This window comes from Adiantum capillus-veneris, chromosome 11 (assembly GCF_014529385.1).
Source record: "Adiantum capillus-veneris isolate H3 chromosome 11, ASM1452938v2, whole genome shotgun sequence".
Classification (NCBI taxonomy): Eukaryota; Viridiplantae; Streptophyta; class Polypodiopsida; order Polypodiales; family Pteridaceae; genus Adiantum; species Adiantum capillus-veneris.
Genome location: NC_140941.1, coordinates 20,382,332 through 20,404,934, shown reverse-complemented (window position 1 = coordinate 20,404,934; position 22,603 = coordinate 20,382,332). Strand labels below are relative to the sequence as shown.

At 44.3% G+C, this 22,603-nt stretch overlaps 1 protein-coding gene across 1 annotated transcript in view; it reads left to right on the top strand.

Annotated features, from left to right (window-relative positions):
* Positions 1–22,603, top strand: part of LOC147446964 (exocyst complex component EXO70A1-like) — a 139,804-nt gene that overhangs the window by 96,950 nt on the left and 20,251 nt on the right. Inside the window, exons 2-4 of the mRNA XM_086522879.1 lie at positions 947–1,042; positions 1,468–1,673; positions 1,771–2,028. Of these exons, the coding sequence (XP_086379005.1) occupies positions 947–1,042; positions 1,468–1,673; positions 1,771–2,028 (560 nt within the window). The remainder of the gene's footprint in view (positions 1–946; positions 1,043–1,467; positions 1,674–1,770; positions 2,029–22,603) is intronic.

Below are 22,603 nucleotides of genomic sequence, written 5' to 3'. Positions count from 1 at the left end.
ACTGGTCTTCTGACCATCTATCCTCATTGGGACCGCATCCAAAAATGCAATGTGGCCCAACTGTCAGATACTTTTTGTTGGTAGTCCCACCTTGACTTTACGCCTTAATTGAGTTCACTTCCTAGTATCCACCAACTTGCTAAGTGCGACGGGGGGACCTATATGATCTTGCTCTGAGCCTAGACATCCTCTTACCATACGAATTCCAGTGCCGACCCCTTCTCGTCTGCGGGTGAATCTACCGTTCACATTGGCCATACAATGTCCGACCGTTTGCTACTTCAAAAAGAGGGTCTTAAACAAATAAAATAAACCCCATTGGAAAGAAACCAACAACCAAGGTTAGCAGTTGCCACATCTCTGTGACATGGTTAATAACTGCCACGTCCTCGTGACAGCGTGTGCATAACTACACACTAATTAGTGCAATATTTCATCAGTAATTAGATCCTAGTTAACCAGGTGGCTCAAAAATAACACAAGAACATGCCCTGTGCCCACACTAGCTAATGGGATCTATGTAGGATATAATAGTGGTGAACCACAGATGCAAGTGTTACAGAAGCTATATAGGATATAAAAGTAGTGATTAGGGATGCTACTCATTCTAGGGCTCCGATACTAGGTGCTGGAATTAGGCTGGACAAACAAGAGTAGCATGCATGATCAGGGGAGAAAAATAGAATGCATTAATGTGGAATTGTGTGTACAATGGTGCTTCTTATATGGGCATAGAATTGGGTGTTGTCATATACATACCTAGTTGAATAAGTCTAACCTTACCCCGCAGGAACATCATTGTTCACATATGCGGTGGTTTTGATTCTTGAGCTCGAGTGGTCTTTTGCTGATTACAAATTTTTCTTGGGCTTTGTTTTTTGTTTCTTGACCTCATAAATCTGATTGTTTCTTTCTTTGTGGTTTCACTTTTGAAAACTGGTTTCAGGTACACACTCATGCAATAAGGAAGGCACATGAAAATATTGACAACACACTGAAGGTGGCAGAGAAGATTCTTACACAGTTTGACGTGTCTCGAAAGGTTGAGCTTCTGTTACTTGGCCAAGGTTGTCTGATCTGCCAGATAAATCTTGGCTTTTTCTGCTTCCAAAGCTTACATATCCATGCATGACTTATTAGTATGACTTATTAGTATGTTTTAGTGCATAAATGTGGCATGTTGTGGGGACAGAAGGGTCAGATGGTGTATGATCAAACTTGGCTGTCTTGTATGTGAATTGAAAGGTTGAGCTTTTCTTACTTGGTCAAGGTTGTCTGACTGCCGTATGAATTTGGACCATTTTTTTGCTTGCCAAATCTTATTTATCCACGCATGACTTATTACTGTGTTTTAGTGTATCATTTGTACGGGCAATATTGCCAGATGGCGTATGATTATACCTCTCTGTGTTATATGCAGTGAATTTAGGAATTCCTCATTCGAGTTTGAATGTCAATGTTGTCCAGGTGGAGTCGAAAATAATTGAAGGCCCTCGCGAAGATTTAGGTGGGTATCTAGCTGCTGTGGATGAGCTTCGGACTAATGTGGAGTTTTTCACATACAATAGTAGTTTCAAAAGCAGTGATTCTGCCTTGAATCATGCACATGGATTGCTCTCGAAGGCTATGACAAGGCTGGAGGAAGAATTTAAAAGCTTACTAACCCTTCACAGGCAAGCAAAGACACATGCCTAGAGTCGTGGCCATAAGCACGGGTTTATAAGAAAGAAATTAAGAGTTCTATGTTGATGAGTATAACTCTTCATGCAGCAAGATGCAAGAACCTGCAAGGCTGATGGAGTGCTTACCGAACTCTGTCCGCTCAACTCCAACATCTGGAAGTCAAGGGGGTGGTGGAGAGGAATCGGCAGGAAAGGGTGTTCCCTCGCATCCTGCAAATGGAAAAAATGCCAAAGGTCTGGAAGGTTTTGGTTCTCTTATTCCGCCAAAAGTTATTCCTCAACTGCATGAACTTGCACAAAGAATGATCACTGCTGGACACCACCAACAGTGCTGCAAGATTTACCGGTAATCCACCGTCTACTGTTTTGTGTTGATAAGAATGTGCACGTCTACACAGGTGTATGTTTGCACGCATGCTTATGTATGCATAATTTTACACATTGAAATGCTGCAGAAAACACTAGGATACTGTTGTTTTTGGTGTCTCCTCTATAACTAATTTGAACGTCTCTTATTTATAGATGCATGCATGTATATATCAGGTGTATGCATAGGAGATGTCTATGGTTTGTTTCTTTTTTGGTGCACCAATTAGAACCTTTCTAATAGTTGAAAATTGTCCAGCCGGCTACATCAGCTCCTGCACAGAGGGAATGTGTACATACTCCAAAAGAGGAGACTCTCCCAATATCAAGTGTGTATTTCGCTGGACAGATAGCCTATACTTCCAAGAGGCCATAGTCCACCGTAAGAAGGGTCCTGGCCACCAGAGGCTAATGAAGGCTTTGTGACGCCTCTTGCACTGATTTGAGCTGCTTCTAATTCTGTCATAGTGTCATTTGAGTGTATTGATGAATTTGAGCCAGAGGGCTTGAACAATCACTGCTGGTGGCTGGAGGCAACCCTCAAATACCTGGAAGCATTAAGCCTTCCATATAAACCAGATGGTGAGGCTGCTGATCAGCTCCCATCTAAATCTCTTTCCTGGGTCCATGTCTCTGAAGAAAAGTCTGGCGTGGGGCAGTGACAAAGATGCCCATCCTGTAGTTGGATTGTGAGGGTGGCTGACTCAGTCTCTTATTGAAGCGTTGGCCAGAGAAAGCTCTATTTCATGTTATTGGTGGATGATTTTAGCCGCTTTACTTGGGTATATTTTCTATAGCACAAGCACAAGGCATTTGGCCTCTTCAAGAATTGGCGTACTTTTGTGGAGAAGGAAAGCAATCTAGTGTTGAAGACTATTCAATCGGACAAAGGTGGGGAGCTTACCTCCAAGCCAACTTGCCATAGCCCTTGCGATCGCTTCAGCATAGCAAGGAAGAACACTACACAAACAATGTCAAAAGAAACAAAACACTTAACTCTTCAATGGAGTGGAATGTTTGAAATATTCCACACAAAATGATATACTAGATAACCCAAGTCACCAATGTTTTCAAGATCACAAAAAAGACTAAAAGGCTATGCTCATTAGTCATATGGTTTGCTGACAGGGTTACTTTACCATCGTCATTCTCCCCTTCCCTCTTGAGGTTCATGGCTTGCACAAGAGGCCGAACAACAAGATTCACAACTGTTATTAGGGCTTATGGCAACTCACAAACACCATATAATTAAGACTCAGGGGTATTCATGTCATTAAGAGTGTGTCTGGATGACTAACGATAAAGAAACAAAATTCATAAGACATTCAGGAGCCTACATTGCGACAGAATTCTGAAAACAAAAGAAATAGTATGAACACCATTACGTAGTGGTAGAATCACTTCTCCTTCTTCCTTTCATTCCCGTCAAAATGCTACAATCCTAAGGATAATGATGTATCCTGATTTGAAGAGGTACATATCCCTTTTTTATTTCAAAAATTTAAAAATAACCTGAAAAGCTCACAAAGCGCTTGCTTAGGCAGCAATTTAAGTACACCTTCTTTCCAAGATAGTGGCAAATCCTGTTTCTCCCATGCCGCATTAATCATGAAAAGGAGTGGATGCTCAAGAGGCTCCTAGAAGGAGAGGAAAAATTCCACAGTAAGCCCATCCCAGAGCAGAGAATGCCAACGGCCCAAAGCAAGCAACGCACTATGCACTTCTGAAGCAGTGAAAGGGTCCTCAAGGCCACATGCATCTTGTGGGGATATGATCGGAGTAACAAAGGAAAGCATCAATTGGCGCGCATGGCAAGCAGCCGAAGATGCCTGAGAAGGAGCAGCAAACACTTGTCGATAATGCAAAACCATGGCATCCGCAAGTTCTTGCTTTGAAGAAGTCCAAACACTTGAGGAAAGCATAACTCGCTTGATTGCCTGTGAGAGTCTTGAATGATGCAAACACTTAAAGAATTGCTTCGAAGCACAGCCTTTATCCATGAAAGCCTGTTGACGGGCACGTGTCTGCCATTTAGCAAGCTTTTGTTTGTCATTACGCTGAATACACACAGAAGCTTCACATAATTTCGACATCTCAAAATTAGACAGAGGCCGCAAATCAGCCAACGCTTACAGTCGTTGACAAGCATGCTTCGCATCTTTGACATCCCCTCGAGTGCACCGCATGTAATGCTTGCCATATTCACAAATAACACTTTGCACCCTCATAACAAAGCGATACCAAGCGGCATCAAGATCAAGATGCATATGAGCAAGCAGAGGGGGAATAACCTCAGAAATCATGTCTCGAAAAACCTCATGTGTGAGATAAGCCCTATTAACAAGTAGCAGACGTTTCCTAGGAAGAGCCCGATCACAACGAGTCTACCCAAAACTCACATCCAGCAAACCAGGGTAATGATCCGATAACTGCAAGGTGTAAACGATGTTGACCTCACATACAAATTCCTCATATTGTTGCAAATTAAGCAAATACCATCTATCCAACCACGCTCGATAAGAAGAGTGGACAACATGTTGAAAAGTAACACCAGAGGCGTTTGGATGCAAATGCCCCCATATATCAATCATCTGAGTAGAAGCAAAGAGATTATCCCATTCTTGCCTTTCCGCAAACAATATATGTGAATTGCCAGTGGTACTATCAACCACCTCAGGGGTATTATCAAAATCACCACAAAGGAATGCACTTGAGGTCCAGGAGCGAGAAGAGATGTCTCGCCATAGAGCAGCTCTGTGTCCAGATGATGTATACGCATAAATGCCTCCAAATTCATACACCTGACCGTTCAACAAGCATTGAATCACCATCCAGCGGCCGTGCGGATCATTATACAAGAGAACTGGTTGAAGCTCATACCGAACCAACATCGATAAACCTAAGTAATCTTGCAAACCAGCATATGCAATCCAACAACTTGCAAAATAAGAACACTAACCAGCAAAGTCATGCTGATTGTGTTCTTGCAAAACCACGATATCTGCCTTACATGTATGTACATAGTGCCAGGTCAGTCACCATTTATCAAGGCTACATAACCCACACACATTAATACATTTAATGCGACTATGCATTGGAAACTATATTTACAACGGCAAGAGACACAAGGTGTCGCAAAGTGATGACATGGCGGACAGCAGAAACCCTAATTTCTGCCAAAAACCCTAAAATTCTTGCAAACCCTAATTTCCGGAAATCGCGGAGGCTAAAAAAAAAATAAAAATGATGAGCGACGCGAAGTTTGCTTTTTTTTTTTTGAAATGATGAGCGACGCGAATTTTGCTTTTTTTATACAAAAAAAGAAAAGACTCTCTTAAGAGAGAGAGAGGACTACTGCTTTTGATTTTAAAAGCTTTTGGGGCTTTGCTTTTGGGCATCCCTTGTACCTTTAAATATGTGGAGAGGGCTTCACTTCTCAGAGCATCTGGACGCAGAGTCTAAGAGTGAAACCCTAACCGCTCTCTCGTACTTTGATGATTGATTAATACAAAAAGAAATACCGAAAGGGGCGCCAGTCTTTGGGGCCAATATCTCTAGGCACGGAACTCCGCCGGGCCAGTGCAAATCTATTGTGATCTGTGAATTGTTTTGAAGTGGTTATTTGGTGCTGTCGCGGTTGATTCTTGACTTGGAGTGTCCAAGTCTGTTACATTGGTATCAGAGCACGGCCGATTTCTCTTCTACGGGAAATCCGATCCCTGATTTTTTTTTTCCGCGGCATCTATGGCTTCAGGCAATGATCAGTCGACTCCCTCTGCATCTGGAGATGCGGGCTGGGATCACAACGAAGATTCAGACAGAGAGTATGGCCCGCCTCTGCCTACTCAGGCGGAGCAAAGAGAGATGGAGCGTCGTCAATTGATTGGTGATGCAACAAAGATGATGCTCAATTTTGCCAAGGACCCGAAGATGGCAAAATATATGCCTCTTTGGAAGGTACAGATGGAGTGACAAAGAACGACAACACCACTCCCGGACCCCGCTCTCAAGAAACCTTCTGCCTCCAAGAAATATACGGAGAAGGAACTAGAGACCGTGGTTGATGCACGGATTGCTCAGCTTTTCGACGTGCAAAAGAAAGGCAAAAAGCACGGCAAAAAGCAGAAGAAAGGCACTGACTTCCCGGGATATTTGGGTCGTCGGTTGACATTTGACAAGGCAAAGAAACGGAAGAAGCGTGTTCGATTTGAAGGAGTACCCAGTTCTTCTTCTTCTTCTTCTGACAGTTCTTCTAGCTCCTCGGATTAGAGCGAAGAAGACAGAAAAAGCAAAAAGCGAAGCAAGACACAAAGCTTCGGAAAGGGCAAGAAAATGGCAAAGAAGGCTACATCTCGCCCAGAGACTGACAGTTCTACTGAGGACTCTTCTACAGACAGCTCAGATTCCGATGACGGAAAGTTTTATGCGAACAAGAAGAATTTTTACAAAGCCAACCAGTAAGACTTTCTTGAAGATAAAAGCAAGAAAGTCCAAGAGTTTAAGGAAGGTGGCCACTCGATCAAGTTTGATACTTTTTTAGGATACTCAGATGCTTCGAAGGCTTTGTCTTTTATACAGCAGTTTGACATCGCTTTCGCGGGAGGACGCTATTCAGAGCACTCCAAGATTCGGAGAGCTGCCTCTTATTTTAAGGGGAATGCTCGCACTTGGTGGTCCACGCTTCTATCAAGCAAGACTGTGCCAGTTACATGGCTGAAATTCAAGAGGCTTTTTATTTCTTCTTGGTTGACTCAAGAGTTTCAGCGAGATATACGAGCTGCTTGGAACCATCTTCGGATGACCAAGAAAGATACAATTAATGCTTATTGTGAAAGATTCTGGAGCTCTTTTCTACCCGCCTCTTCATTCAAGAAGATCTCGTTCAGAGAACAGATTAAGTTGTTTACCTTGGGTCTACCTACAGAGATCCGAGATCACTGCTTGGAACAGAAGTCAGCTTCTATTCAGGAGTTGATGAGTCATGCGACGCGGGGCTTTGCCATTCACTCTGGCAGTCTGCCCTACCCCACAAATGAGGCTATGACACAACGAGCCGAACAGACTTCTGGGAATGAAAGTAGAAAGAAAAAAGAGCAACCAAGAGAAAAATGATGCACGACCCAAGCTTACTCCTGAGGAGAGAGCTTGCTTCATCAGAGAGGAGAAGTGCTTTGGATGCGGGGAACAGGGACATATCTCCGCGAAGTGCCCTAATAAGGCACAAAAAGAACAGAATGATAAAGACGACGACATGCCTGAGAGTTCGAGAGCAGCTGAGGAATGTGGCAGAAAAGGCAGATAGAAAAGTAGAACTGGTACCACATGGCGTGGGACCTGTACCGAATCTAATGAATGAAAGTACAAACTTTGCCGCTTTTGGGGCAAAGTGAAGGATCAGGAAGCTCTTTTGAAGGAGCAAAGGCCAACTTCTTTTCACTTGCAATTGGCCGCTCGATGTGGAATTACGCCTGACAGACTGACGCCACAGGCAGAGGTAGTTCTTGACTGGCACCCGGATTGGATGTTGCCATTACACCGAGTATTGGCAAACTTTGTTTGCAATGACAGGGGTGTTGAAGGCACGCTAGTGACGTTCTACTCAGGATCCCTTGGTACCACAAGAACTACGCCATGGTTGACTACCGGGCTGAGAAAGCGACTTTGATAAATGAAGGGCTTAGAGATTGTACTTGATGAACTTCAGTTTCTTACTCATTCTTTGGGAGAGAGCTGAACGCTGGATAAAGGTTGAATATGTTTTGACTTGATCAAAAGAACGCCAAGATTTTTCTCCACACTCATGCCGATTGCTTTTCAGAGGGCCTGAAGATCAAACCATTGATCTGATACTTGGAAGCACGCCACCGAATTGGCCACCTTACCGTGTGAGCCAAGTACAGAATGAAAAGATTATGAACCGAGTGAAAGACCTCTTGGAAAAGGGTCTTGTCCAGCCTAGTACTTCACCGTATTGCTCTCCAGTGTTGTTGGTTTTGAAGAAAGACGGATCTTGGAGAATGTGCATCGATTATAGCACTCTCAACGAAATCACCATCAAGAACAGATTTCCGATTCCTAGGATCGATGATATACTCGACAGGTTACAAGGATCCTCGTGCTTTAGCAGGATTGACTTGAAGAGTGTATATCATTAGATCAGGATAGCGCCGAGAGATGTCTACAAGACAGCTTTTCGGATGACTTTTGGGTTATTTGAGTTTTTGGTAAGCCTTTTGGATTAACCAATGCTCCTGCGACATTTAACCGGATGATGGACAAGATTTTTCGAGAGTACATGCTATTTGTTGGCACTTTCTTTGATGACATCATTGTTTTCTCCAAGAATGAGGCAGAACACAGAGATCATCTGCTTCAAGTCTTTCGGGCATTACGAGATCACACATTAGTGATTAATGCAAAGAAAAGTGAATTTTTCCTACCAGAGATACACTTTTTGAGACACATCGTGTCAGCAGCAGCAGGAGTGCAAATGGACCCGGCCAAGATAGAGACTATCCGTGATTGGCCCGATTTGAGGAATGTCCATGAAGTTAGAAGCTTCTTGGGACTGTGTTCGTACTACAGGCGGTTCATACGAATGTTTGCAGAGGTTGGTTCCCCTTTGCATACCTTGACACTGAAAGGAGTACCTTTTTCGTGGGGACCCACAGAGGTGACTGCCTTTTGGACATTGAAAAAGAAATTGACTACAGGTCCTATTTTGACTTTGCCGGACTTGCAGAAGTCATTTGAAGTATATTGTGATGCTTGTGGTCGTAGTCTGGGTGCGGTCTTTATGCAAGAAGGCCATGTCATAGCTTACGAGAGCCGTTTGTTCTCTAGGCTGGAGATGACAGCACAGATTTATGAGAAAGAGCTTTTGGCGGTTATCCATGCTCTTACTCAGTGGCGGCATTACCTACTCGGAGCGGATTTTACTGTCTTTACAGACCATCAGAGTTTGCGCTACTTGTCACAGAAGCAGATTTCGGAAAAGCAGATGCGGTGGGCGAACATCTTGTCACAGTTCCACTTCCAGATTGTCCATGTGCAGGGACAGAAGTATGTGGTGGCAGATACTTTGTCTCGGAAACCGTTGGTTCTGGCTATTTCCGCGATACATCATAGGAGCTTCGAGGATATGGTTGATCAGTATGCCACAGATACAGATTTTGCAGATATTTTCACACGGATACGGGATGGGGAGACAGTAGCGGGATACTTCCTTCGGGAAGGCTACTTGATGAGAAAGACTATGTTGTGCGTTACACAGCCGTTGAGGGATAAGGTTATGACTGAATGCCACTGTCCACCTTTTACGGGTCACCGCGGCATTGCTACCACCATGAAAGGGGTAGAGAGATATTTCTTTCGGCCGAGACTCATGAAAGATGTGGAGGAGTTTGTGCGCAGTTGCTTGGTATGCCAGAAGGGCAAGTTTGACAGGCATAAAGAACAGGGGTTGTTACAGCCTGTATCCATACCCACCCGCCCCTGGGAAAATATTGAAATGAATTTCATTTTTGATCTCCCGAGAACACAGAATGATCATGATGATTTTCCAATACATGGCACGTCTGAGATGATTGTCTCCGACAGAGACCGTAGATTTATGAGTTTGTTTTGGAAGGCAATTTGGGAGAACATTGGCACGTAGTTGTAGTTCTGGTCATCGTTCCACTTGCAGACTGACGGGCAATTTGAGATTGCCAATTCAGTGATTTTAGATTTATTGAAGTCTTGTATCTCGGATTAGAAGACTCAATGGGAAAAGAACCTATCTTTGGTGGAATTTTCCTACAGTAACACGATACACTCTTCGACAGGGAAGACGCCATGTGAGATTGTTGAAAGTGCTGCGAAGGTTCCATCCTTCTTGAGCACGAAAGATTAGATATTTGAAGCGGATGAATATTCGCGAGATTTGGATACGGCTTTTGCCAAGGTTCGCGAGACTTTGCAGGAGTCTCAAGAACGACAGAAAAAGGCAGTGGATCGCCATCGTCGCGACTTGAAATTGAAGGAGGATGATTGGGTGCTCTTAATTTTGAGAAGGCACGCCTATGAAAGAAAAAGGGAAAAGAGAGGCTTTTTCCAAAGCTTAGTATGCGATACTACGGACGTTTCCAGATTACTGAAAAGATAAATGATGTCTCCTTCCGATTGAAACTGCCAGATACTTAAAGGATTCATAATGCATTGCATGTGAGTCTCTTGAAACCTGTTAAGGGTGATGTGCCTGATGATGGGGAGCCTGATGAGCAACCCGAAGTGGAAGAAAACGAGGAGATCCTTGTTCCTGAACAGATTTTGGCACATAACGATATGAAGAAAGGTAAAGTCCGAAGGCGGTTCTTGGTTTAGTTCAAGAACTTTCCTGCATTTGATGCGAAGTGGATGGAGGAGGAGGACCTAGTAGATACTCCTCGGATTGTGAAACTTTACCTCGATGCTTTGGTTTAGCATAGTCTACTCCAAACAGAACCGAGAATTCAGCTTGGCCGGAGATCTGGTGCAGTGGGATGCACAAGAGGGGAGTTACTCCACTCCTTTGTCAACAGATGCCTCGATTTTGATACTATAGTCACTGATGTCTCTTTGAGCTTCAGGGATATTGAGAGCTGACAATATTCTGCTAGATGACTTTATGAAATGGAATTCCTGATTATGATACTGATTTGTTCCTGACTTCTTTTGAGTGCAGCAACTGATAGACGAAATGACTGCAGCATTTTGGTCTGATTGATCTCGAATAGACATGGTTGCAATAGGGGTTAGTCAATCGGACATCGATGAGGTCCCGATTGGACCTAGATGTGATTGCTAGCTACATTGCCTATAAATCATGGTCTAAGATCCGAATGAATGTTGAATGTCCTGTGATGTCTGGTGATGTCCTGTGATGTCGTGTGATGTGACTGTCGATTTTGTACATGTGCTAGATGTGTGTTCCTAGTACGTAGGTACTAACAGTCAGTGTCTGCTAAGACGGTTTATGGCTTTTGTCGGTTTTGCAGGCGTAATCGCGGTCGATTACAATGCTTTCAAGAGGGAGGTATGTCACAAAGTAATGACATGGCGGACAACAGAAACCCCAATTTCTGCCAGAAACCCTAAAATTCCTGCAATCCCTAATTTTTGAAAATCGCGGAGGCTATAAATTTTTTTTTTTTTGGTGAAATGATGAGCGATGCGAATTTTGCTTTTTTTTATATAAAAAAAGAAAAGACTCTCTTAAGAGAGAGACAGGACTACTGCTTTTGATTTTAAAAGCTTCTGGGGCTCTGCTTTTAGGCATCCCTGGTACCTTTAAATATGTGGAGAGGGCTTCACTTCTCAGAGCATCTGGACGCAAAGTCTGAGAGTGAAACCCTAACCGCTCTCTTGTACTTTGATGATTGATTAATACAAAAAGAAATACCGAAAGGGGCGCCAGTCTTTGGGGCCAATATCTCTAGGCACGGAACTCCGCCAGGCCATTGCAAATCTATTGTGATCTGTGAATTGTTTTGAAGTGGTTATTTGGTGCTGTCGCGGTTGATTCTTGACTTGGAGTTTCCAAGTCTGTTACACAAGGATCAAGTCGAGATGCCCATATGGACATCTCCATCCACCACATCCATGTCAGAACCCATCCACTGAGTCAAAGTACGAAACTTGTCCATAGAAACTGCCTGAGAAGTGGAAGCCTCACCCAAAAGTACATGTTAGGTGCAGGGGAATGAATGTTTGCGCTTTGCTCAAGATGAGTGCTCCGAAGCGTGCTCAAGGTTCCATTTGTTCTTATGGAAGGTAGAGGCCTCCATTCTTAATGAGAGAATGCTATGATCACAAACAAAGTGAATGGACACTGTGCATGCAAGTGTATGAGACTGAGCGATAGAGAGAGAAGAGAGATACGACACCAGAGACGTTGTAAAACCCTCTTCCGAAGGCCCCACTCTCGTTGGCGAAAGTGGTCTACTTATGATTGCACAATCTGGTACAAATGATATGCATGAGACTGATGCAAGTCTAGGCTATGTCGACGATGACGACGGTGATGGCGAAGTCGACCTAAGGGCTGAAATCTGCAATCTTTCTACTGCTGTCCAAAAACGCTATGAGCTGAAATCTGCAAATCTTCTATCTGCTGAATTTTGACTCTATGTCGATGACGACGATACGACGACGACGCGATGAAAACGCAGATGCTGACATCTACGTTTTCCGGGCTGAAACTGTAAACCTTGCGGAAACTGACCGTGCAGCGAGGAACTGCTACGGGAAGGTGAGATCTGCGAAGTTTGGGACTGAAAACTGAAAACGCTAATGCTCCTTGCTGCTCCGTCGCGGTAAAGCTGCAAAACGCTGAGTCTGATCTGCAAACTAAAAACGCTAGGGCTGAAATTCTGCTGCTGTCGCTAGTTGCTCTTCAAAATTCAAAACGCTAGGCTTCTCTGAGGTGCTGCTGTCGCCGGAATCTGCAAAAGCAAATCACTGGCTGATCTGGTGATGAAAACGCTAGGTGATGGCTCTGCTCCAAAAACGCTAGGTCTCTTGGGGGGTTCTGCTGAGAAGTTGCCTGTTGAGTGTGGAGCTCCTGCTGCCTCTTCTGCCAGATAGTGCTAGCTCTAGTTTGCTTATATACAAACTTAGCAAAATTGCCCTACCTACTTTCCAACAAAAGTCACTTAAAAATAATAAGTGAAAAATGTCAAAAATAGGTAAAATAGGCTAAATGCATTGGAAAATTCCCCTAAAGGATTCTGATGGGAATGCTTATGATCATGCTGTGTGCAACCAGAGGATATGCATCTACACTAAGTGACTGGGCATGCATGGTCTATGAATAGACTCACAAAAGTGCGAGATCACTTCTAAATCTAGACTGACCAGACTGACTGAACCCTGATCATGCTACATAGGGTTGGATGTGTCACGTTACAATACATCCTTGTAAGAGTGCATTGCTTTTTCCCAAGGGTCAATCAACGTGCGATTGTCATGGTAGGGAAGCTGCTTAAATGATACATTCTTATTGGCGTCAACCAGAGGAACATAATCACGGGAGGAAGGTGGAGTGCAAATTTTCACTGTCTTTTTAGGTATCTGTAACAGACTTTGACACTCCAAGTCAAGAATCTACCACGACAGCCCAAATAACCACTTTAAAAACAGTTCACAGTTCACTATTGATTCAACACTGGCCCGGCGGAGTTCCGTGCCTAGAGGTATTGGCCCCAAAGACTGGCGCCCCTTTCGGAATTTCTTTTTGTATTAATCTGAGTTCAAAGTACAAGAGTGCAGGCAGGCGTTCGCACTCAGACTCTACGTCCAGATGCTGTGAGTTGTGAGAGGCCTGCTCACATATTTAAAGAGTACAAGGGATGCCAAAAGCAGAGCCCCAAAAGTTGGTAAACTCAAAAGCTTTGAAAATAAAGCAAAGCCTATTTTCTCTTTCTTAGGCTTTAATAAAAAAAAAAAAGCAAAAAGGTTCTCTGTCTTTAATAAAGCAAAAATCTTCTCTCTCTGGCTGCCCTGCGTGGGAAATAAAGCATTGCCAAAAGCTGCCAGCGTTGCCACGTCAGTGTCTGTAAACTGCGCCGCGATTCGCAGGCTGCCACGTCAGCAAATGGTTCGGACCTGCCATGTCAGCAAACTGTCCGCCTGCTGCAACCACGTCAGCAGTTCACCGATGGTCTTTCCCACACCAAGGGGTAGTGTGTGTGTACACTGTGCAGCCACGTCACCACTTTGTAACATACCCCCCTCTTGAAAGCACTGTAATCGCCCTCGATTACGCTTGCAAAAGAGACAGAAGCCATAAATTGTCTTAGTAGACACTGACTGTTAGTACCTATGCACTAGGAACACACATCTAGTACATGTACCAATCGACATTCACATCACACGACATCCCAGGACATCACATGACATTCAACATTCATTCCGATCTTAGACCATTATTTATCGGCAATGTAGCTAGCAATCGCATCTAGATCCAATCGGGACCTCATAGATGCCCGATTGACTAACCCCTATTGCAACCATGTCTATTCGAGAACATATAGACCAAAATGCTGCAGTCATTTCGTCTATCAGTTCTTGCACTTAAAAACAAGTCAAGAATAAATCAGTTTAATATTTCGGAATTCCATTTCATAAAGTCATACAACAGAATATTGTCAGCTCTCAGTATCCCTGAAGCTCAAAGAGATATCAGCGACTCTAGTATTCTAAAAATCAAGGCATCTGTTGACAAAGGAGCGGAGTAACTCTCCTCTTGTGCATCCCATTGCACCACATCTGCGGCCAAGCTGAATTCTGGCTTCCATTTATAATAGACTATGCTAAACCAAAAGCTTCAACGTAAAGGTTCACAAACTGAGGAGTATCTGCTAGGTGCTCCTCCTCCATCCACTTCGCATCCAATGCAAGATAGTTCTTGAGTTTAACGAAGAACCGCCTTCGTACTTTACCCTTATTCTTTGTGTCCTTATGTGCCAAAATCTGTTCAGGAACAAGGATCTCCTCGTTTTCCTCCACTTTGGGTTGCTCATTGGGCTCCCCATCATTAGGCACATCACCTTTGAAAGGTTTCAAGAGACTCACATGAAATGCATTGTGAATCCTCCAAGTGTCAGGCAATTTCAGTCGGAAGGAGACATCATTGATCTTTTCGAAGACCTGGAAAGGTCCATAGTATCTCATCCCAATCATCTTGCTTCAATTTCAAATCGCGACGATGGCGATGTACTACCTTTTTCTGTCGTTCTTGAGATTTTTGCGCGTATACTCGTCAGCTTGAAGAATCTTATCTTTTGTGCTCAGGAAGGGTGGAACTTCGCATCACCTTTAATAATCTGAAATGGCGCCTTCCCCGTCGAAGAGTGTATCGTGTTATTGTAGGCAAATGCCACCAAAGGTAGATACTTTTTCCATTGTGTCTTTTGATCCGAGATATAAGACTTCAATAAATCTAAAACCACTAAATTGGCAATCTCAAATTGCCCGTCAGTATGGGGGTGGAAAGATGACGAGAATTGCAACCACGTGTCAATGTTCTCCGAAATTGCCTTCCAAAACAAACTCGTAAATCTGGGGTCCCTGTTGAAGACAATCGTCTCAGGCATGCCATGTAATTTGAAAATTTGGGCCACAAACAGTCTTGCTAAGCGATCCGGCTTGACTGTTTTTGTCACTGGAATGAAATGAGCCTGTTTGCTAAATCTATCAATAAGAGTCCAGATACCATCGTGACCACTTTGTGTTCTTGGGAAATCAAAAATGAAATCCATTGCAATACTTTCCCAAGGGCAGGTGGGTATGGGCAAAGGTTGTAACAATCCCTGTGCTTTATGCCTGTCAAACTTGACCTTCTGGCATACCAAGCAACTGCGCACAAAATCGTCCACATCCTTCTTGAGTCTCGACCAAAAGAAATATCTCTCTATTCCTTTCATGGTGGTAGCAACGCCGTGGTGACCCGTAAAAGGTCGACAGTGGCATTCGGACATAACCTTTTCCCTCAACTGTTGTGTAACACACAACATGGTTTTTCTCATCAAGTAGCTATAACGTCTGCAAAATTCGGATCTGTGGCATACTGGTCGACCATATCCTCGAAGCTCCTATGTTGTATTGCGGAAATAGCCAGAACCAACGGCTTCTGAGACAAAGCATCTGCCACCAAATTCTTCTGTCTCTGAACATGGACAATCTGGAAGTGAAATTGTGACAATATGTTCGCGCACCGCATCTGCTTTTTCGGTAGCTGCTTCTGTCACAAGAAGTAGCGTAAACTCTGACGGTCCATAAAGACAGTAAGATCCGCTCCATGTAGGTAATGCCGCCACTGAGTAAGAGCATGGATAACCGCGAAAAGCATAAAGCACAGGGATTGTTATAGCCTTTGCCCATACCCACACGTCCCTGGGAAAGTATTGCAATGGATTTCATTTTTGATCTCCCGAGAACACAGAGTAGTCACGATGGTATCTGGACTGTTATTGACAGATTTAGCAAACAGGTTCATTTCATTCCAGTAAAGAAAACAGTCAAGCCGGATCACTTAGCGAGACTGTTCGTGGCCTAGATTTTTAGATTACATGGCATGCCTGAGATGATTGTCTCCGATAGTGACCCTAGATTTACGAGTTTATTTGGAAGGCAACTTGGGAGAACATTGGCACGCGGTTGCAGTTCTCGTCTTCTTTCCACCCGCAGGCTGACGGGCAATCTGAGATTGCCAATTCAGTGGTTTTAGATTTATTGAAGTCTTATATGTCGGATCAGAAGACTCAATGGGAAAAGTATCTACCTCTGGTGGAATTTGCCTACAACAACACGATACACTCTTTGACGGGGAAGGCGCCATTTGAGATTGTTGAAGGTGTTGCGAAGGTTCCACCCTTCCTAAGCACAAAAGGTAAGAATTTTGAAGCGGATGAGTATACGCGCTTCTTGGACACGGCTTTTGCCAAGGTCCGTGAGGCTTTGCAAAAATGTCAAGAACGACAGAAAAAGGCAGCGGATCGCCATCCTCGCAATTTGAAATTGAAGGAGGATGATTGGGTGCTCTTATGTTTTGAGAAGGCACGCCTGAGAAAGAAGAAGGGAAAGGAGAGGCTCTTTCCAAAGCTTAGTATGAGATACTACGGACCTTTCCAGATCTCTGAAAAGATCAATGATGTCTCCTTCGGACTGAAACTGCTTGACACTTGGAGGATTCACAATGCATTTCATGTGAATCTCTTGAAACCTTTCAAAGGTGATGTGTCTGATGATGGGGAGCCTGATGAGCAACCCGAAGTGGAGGAAAACGAGGAGATCCTTGTTCCAAAACAGATTTTGGCACATAAGGACACAAAGAATAAGGGTAAAGTACGAAGGCAGTTCTTGGTTAAATTGAAGAACTATCCTACATTGGATGCGAAGTGGATGGAGGAAAAGGACGTAGCAGATACTCCTCAGATCGTGAACCTTTACGTTGAAGCTTTTGGTTTAGCATAGTCTATTCCAAATGGAACCCAGAATTCAGCTTGGCCGTAGATCTGGTGCAGTGGGATGCGCAAGAGGGGAGTTACTTTGCTCCTTTGTCAATAGATGCCTTGATTTTTAGAGTACTAGAGTCACTGATGTCTCTTTGAGCTTCAGGGATACTGAGAGCTGACAGTATTCTGGTGTATGACTTTATGAAATGAAATTCCGGAATATGAAACTGATTTGTTCTTGACTTGTTTATAAGTGCAGGAACTGATAGACGAAATGATTGCAGCATTTTGGTCTAAATGATCTCGAATAGACATGGTTGCAATAGGGGTTAGTTAATCGGGCATCTATGAGGTCCCGACTGGCGATTGCTAGCTACATTGCCGATAAATCATGGTCTAAGATCGGAACGAATGTTGAATGTCATGTGATGTTCTATGATGTCGTGTGATGTGACTGTCGATTGGTACATGTGCTAGATGTGTGTTCCTAGTGCGTAGGTACTAACAGTCAGTGTTTGCTAAGACAGTTTATGGCTTCTGTCTCTTTTGCAGGCGTAATCGAGGGCGATTACAATGCTTTCAAGAGGGGGGGATGCCACAAATTGCGACGTGGCTGTCCAGTCGTGCAGGAAACCCTAACCCTATTGCAGGAAATTGGGAAACCCTAACCCTAACTACAGGAAAATTCCGTACACCTGCTGACGTGGCAGCCCACCGTACAACTGTTGACGTGGCAGCACGTGATTTGCGGCGGATTTTTCGGAAAGCAGCTTTTGCGGCAGTTTTTGGGCATAGCTTTTTGACATTGCTTTTCCCACGCAATTGGGAGAGAGAGAAAGCCTCTTTGCTTTATTTTATTAAGCAAGAGACAGCGAGAGAGTGAAAAAAAAAATCTTTTGCTTTATTTTTCTATGGGCTCAAGAGAGAGAGCTTGTGGAAAGCGGGAAGCCTATGGGCTTTTAATTTTCAGCTTTTGGGGTACTGCTTTTGGCATCCGTTGTACTTTTAAATATGTGAGTAGGCCTTTCACAACTCATAGCATCTGGATGTAGAGTCGGAGTCTGAGCGCCTGCGCGCACTCCTGTACTTTGAACTCAGATTAATACAAAAAGAAATACCGAAAGGGGCACCAGTCTTTGGGGCCAATACCTCTAGGCACGGATCTCCACCGGGCTAGTGTTTAATCAATTGTGAACTGTGAACTGTTTTTGAAGTGGTTATTGTGCTGTCGCAGTAGATTCTTGACTTGGAGTGTCCAAGTCTGTTACAGTGGTATCATAGCACGGCCGATTTGTCTTCTACGGGAAATCCGATCCCAATTTTTTTTCCGCGGCACCTATGGCTTCAGACAAGGATCAATCGACTCCCTCTGCATCCGGAGATGCAGGAAGGGATGACAACAAAGATTCACGCGAGGAGTATGGCCCGCCTTGGCCTACTCAGGCGGAGCGTCAATAGATGGAGCGCCGACAATTGATTGGCGATGCAACAAAGATGATGCTTAATTTTGCCAAGGACCCGAAAGTGACAAAATATACGAGCAAGACTTCTCTCGAAGAGGTGCATACGCAGTCGCAGAAAACCACAATACCATCCCCAAAACTCGCTCTCAAGAAACCTTCTGCTCCCAAGAAGTATAGAGAGAAGGAATTAGAAGAGGTGGTAGATGCAGGAGTTGCTCAGCTTTTTGTCGCGCAAAAGAAAGTTGAAAAGCACGGCAAAAAGCTGAAGAAAGGCACTGACTTTCCGGGCTAATGCAACCAAATTTTGCCAATGACAGGTGTAATGGCTACGTCTTTGCCGGGTGCCGCTAGAATAGCCTCTACAAGTGGTCCCATCCGATCGGGAGTGATCTCGAGCCGCGCCGCCAATTCTGGTGAAATAAGGTTGGCTTTGGCTCCTCCATCAAAGAAGATCAGGGCTTCTTGGTCTTTCACTTTGCCCCAGGCTTGGCAAAGTTCTGTACTCTCGTCCATTGTGCTGGGATGGGTACCCACGCAATCTAGAACCAGTCCTGTTTTCATCTTGCCTTTTCTTCCACGTTCCTCAGCTGCTCTCGAACTCTCAGACCTTTCGTCGTCCTTGTCATTCTATTCTTTCTGTGCCTTTTTAGGGCACTTCGCGGAGATATGTCCAGTTTCCCTGCATCCAAAGCACTTCCCTTCCCTGATGAAGCGAGCCCGCTTCTGAGGAGTAAGCTTGGGTCGTGCATCTTTCTTTTCTGAGTTGCTCTTTCTCTTTCTACTTTCATTTGTCAAAGTCTGTTCAGCTCTTTGTGTCACGATCTTATCGGTGTGGTAAGTCAGACTGCCAGAGTGAATGGCAAAACCCTGTTTCGCATGACTCATCAACTCCTGAATAGAAGCTGACTTTTGTCCGAGCAGTGATCTCGGATCTCTGTAGGAAGACCCAAGGTAAACCGCTCAATTTGCTCCTTGAACGAGATCTTCTTAAATGAAGAGGCAGGTAGATAAGAGCTCCAAAATCTCTCGCAATAAGCGTCCACTGTATCTTTCTTTGTGATCCGAAGATGGTTCCAAGCAGTTCGTATATCACTTTCATACTCTCGAGTCAACCAAGAAGAAATAAAGAGCCTCTTAAATTTCAGCCATTTAATTGGCGCAGTCTTGCTTAATAGAAGCGTGGACCACCAAGTTCGAGCATTCCCTTTAAAGTAAGAGGTAGCTCTTCGAATCTTAGAGTGCTCTGAGTAATGCCCTCCCACGAAAGCGATGTCAAACTGTTGTACAAAAGACAGAGCCTTTGAAGCATCTCTATATCCAGAAAACGTGTCAAATTTAATTGACTGTCCACCTTCCTTAAACTCTCGGACTCTCTTGCTTTTGTCTTCGAGAAAGTCATACTGGTTGGCTTTGTCAAAATTCTTCTTCTTTGCATAAAAGTTGCTCTCATCAGAGTCTGAACTGTCTGCAGACGAGTCCTCTGTAGAACTGTCATTCACGGGGAGAGATTTTGGCTTCTTTGCCTTTTTCTTGCCCTTTCCGAAGCGTTGCTTCTTGCTTCGCTTTCTGCCTTTTCTGTCCTCTTAGCTCGAGTCAGATGAGCTAGAAGAACTATCAAAAGAAGAAGAAGAAGAAGTAGGTACTGCTTCGAATAGAACACGCTTCTTTTGTTTCTTTGCCTTTTCAAATGTCGTCTGACGACCCAAACAGCCTGGGAAGTCAGCGCCTTTCTTCTGCTTTTTGCCGTGCTTTTCAGCTTTGTTTTGCGCGTCAAAAAGCTGAGCAATTCGTGCATCAACCACCTCTTCTAATTGCTTCTCTGTATACTTCTTGGGAGTAGGAGGTTTCTTGAGAGCGGGTTTTGGGGGTGGTGGTGTGGTTTTCTGCCACTGCATGTGCACCTCCTCTAAAGAGGTCTTGCTCATTTATTTTGCCATTTTTGGGTCCTTGGCAAAAATTAAGCATCATCTTTGTTGCATTGCCGATCAATTGTCGGCGCTCCATCTCTTGACGCTCCGCCTGAGTAGGCCGAGGCGGGCCATACTCCTCGCTTGAATCTTCATCGTGATCTCTTCCCGCATCTTTGGATGCAGAGGGAGTCGATTGATCCATGCCTGAAGCCATAGGCGCCGTGGAAAAAAATCAGGGATCGGATTTCCTGTAGAAGAGAAATCGGCCTTGCTTTGATACCACTGTAACAGACTTGGACACTCCAAGTCAAGAATCTACCGCGACAGCACAAATAACCACTTTAAAAATAGTTCACAGTTCAATTGATTCGACACTGGCCCGACGGAGTTCCGTGCCTAGAGGTATTGGCCCCAAAGACTGGCGCCCCTTTCGGTATTTCTTTTGGTATGAATCTGAGTTCAAAGTACAAGAGTGCGGGTAGGCTCACACTCACACTCTGCATCCAAATGCTCTAAGTTGTGAGAGGCCTGCTCACATATTTAGAGTACAAGGGATGCCAAAAGCAGAGCCCCAAAGGTTGGTAAACTCAAAAGCTTTGAAAATAAAGCAAAGCTCTATTTTAGGGGAGAAGCTCTCTCTGGCTGTCCTGCGTGGGAAATAAAGCATTGCCAAAAGCTGCCTGCACTGCCATGTCAGCTTCCGTAAATTGCGCAGCAATTCGCGGGCTGCCACGCCAGCAAATGGTTAGGGCTGCCACGTCAGCAAACTGTCCGCGTGCTGCAGCCACGTCAACATTTCACCGATGGTCTTTCTCGCACCAAAGGGTAGTGTGTGTATACTGTGCAGCCACATCACCACTTTGTGACAGTATGACTCACGAGCCAACATTAGTTGACGCAACATTTTTTCCTTTCCCTACATTTACATTCCCAACATCCGCAGACGGCGAATTTTTGTTTTTCCCTTTATCTGCATTGGAAGTCACCTTTATAGTAGGGACTCCGTTCGATTTAGCTTCACCAACAGATTTGCCTATAGGGGTAGGGGTAGAGGAAGGAACAGCCGAAAGAGGAGGCTGCAAAACAGGTTCAGGACATTCAGATTGCATGTGACCGAATTTACCGCAACGAAAAAGGAGTTAGCAATCTTGCCCCATTTGAGTTTAAAAGGGCGCTTGCCCACCGAAGGATCCCCTGAATCCACCATAATTCCATCCGGGGTATGCTTATCCGTATCCCACGGAATGCAAAACCTGTTAGTTTTCGCGTCCAATTTCGGAGGGCAAATCACCTTGCCAAGTTGAGGATCCAACAAAGGACGAAAATGCCTCCACGTGCGAGGAAAATCAACAATTTCTACCCACACAGGACATTTGTGACGAATAAGACTTTGATAGTCCTTCGTGAGTGCCCAAGGCAGAACATGAGTCATTTGCGTGCCAAAAAAAAGGGAGACATCTCTAGCAGAAGGTTTCTAGCCTCAGTATCTGCCAGTAGTACCTCATAGAAACCCCGAGCACCAAAATAGACTCCTCAGACAGCCTGAAGTTTGTGCAGGAAATCAACCCACTGTCCGACATCCTGCGCAACGGACATTTTGCCAGGGAAAAACAAGATGACCGCATTCATGGCATATTGCGCTACCGGATCCATTAGGTCTTGTAGTGGAATTCAAACCTCAAGGGCAGGTGCCTGACCATTCCAGGCTTCTCGGGCCTCTTCGAAATCTTCATACAAACAACTTTTGATTTCAGAAGCACTCTCCGAAACACTTTCCATGGCTTTACGACGCTTGAAGACGCATGGGAACTCTGACATGCATCAACCGGACCACGACCGAAAACTAAAGCAAGACTTTTTTTGGTATTTTGTCAATTTATCTATTTACAGAGACCTTAGAGATATGTACATCTCCCATAGAACTCATACATATGCTACACACACACACACACACACACACACACACACACACACACACACACACACACATGAGCATGCATCAATACAAATATCTGCATATTGAGTTTCTGTCATAATTCTAGAGATGCAGGGTACACACACACACACACACACACACACATCTCTATTTGACGGGCTGATTTAGCCAATCGAAAGTCTTCTTCTGATCTTTTGGCACATTCCCTCTCTCAGTCTGCTCTCACACAAGCAGGGCGCCATCTCTCATAAGCTTTGTACTCCTGAGAATT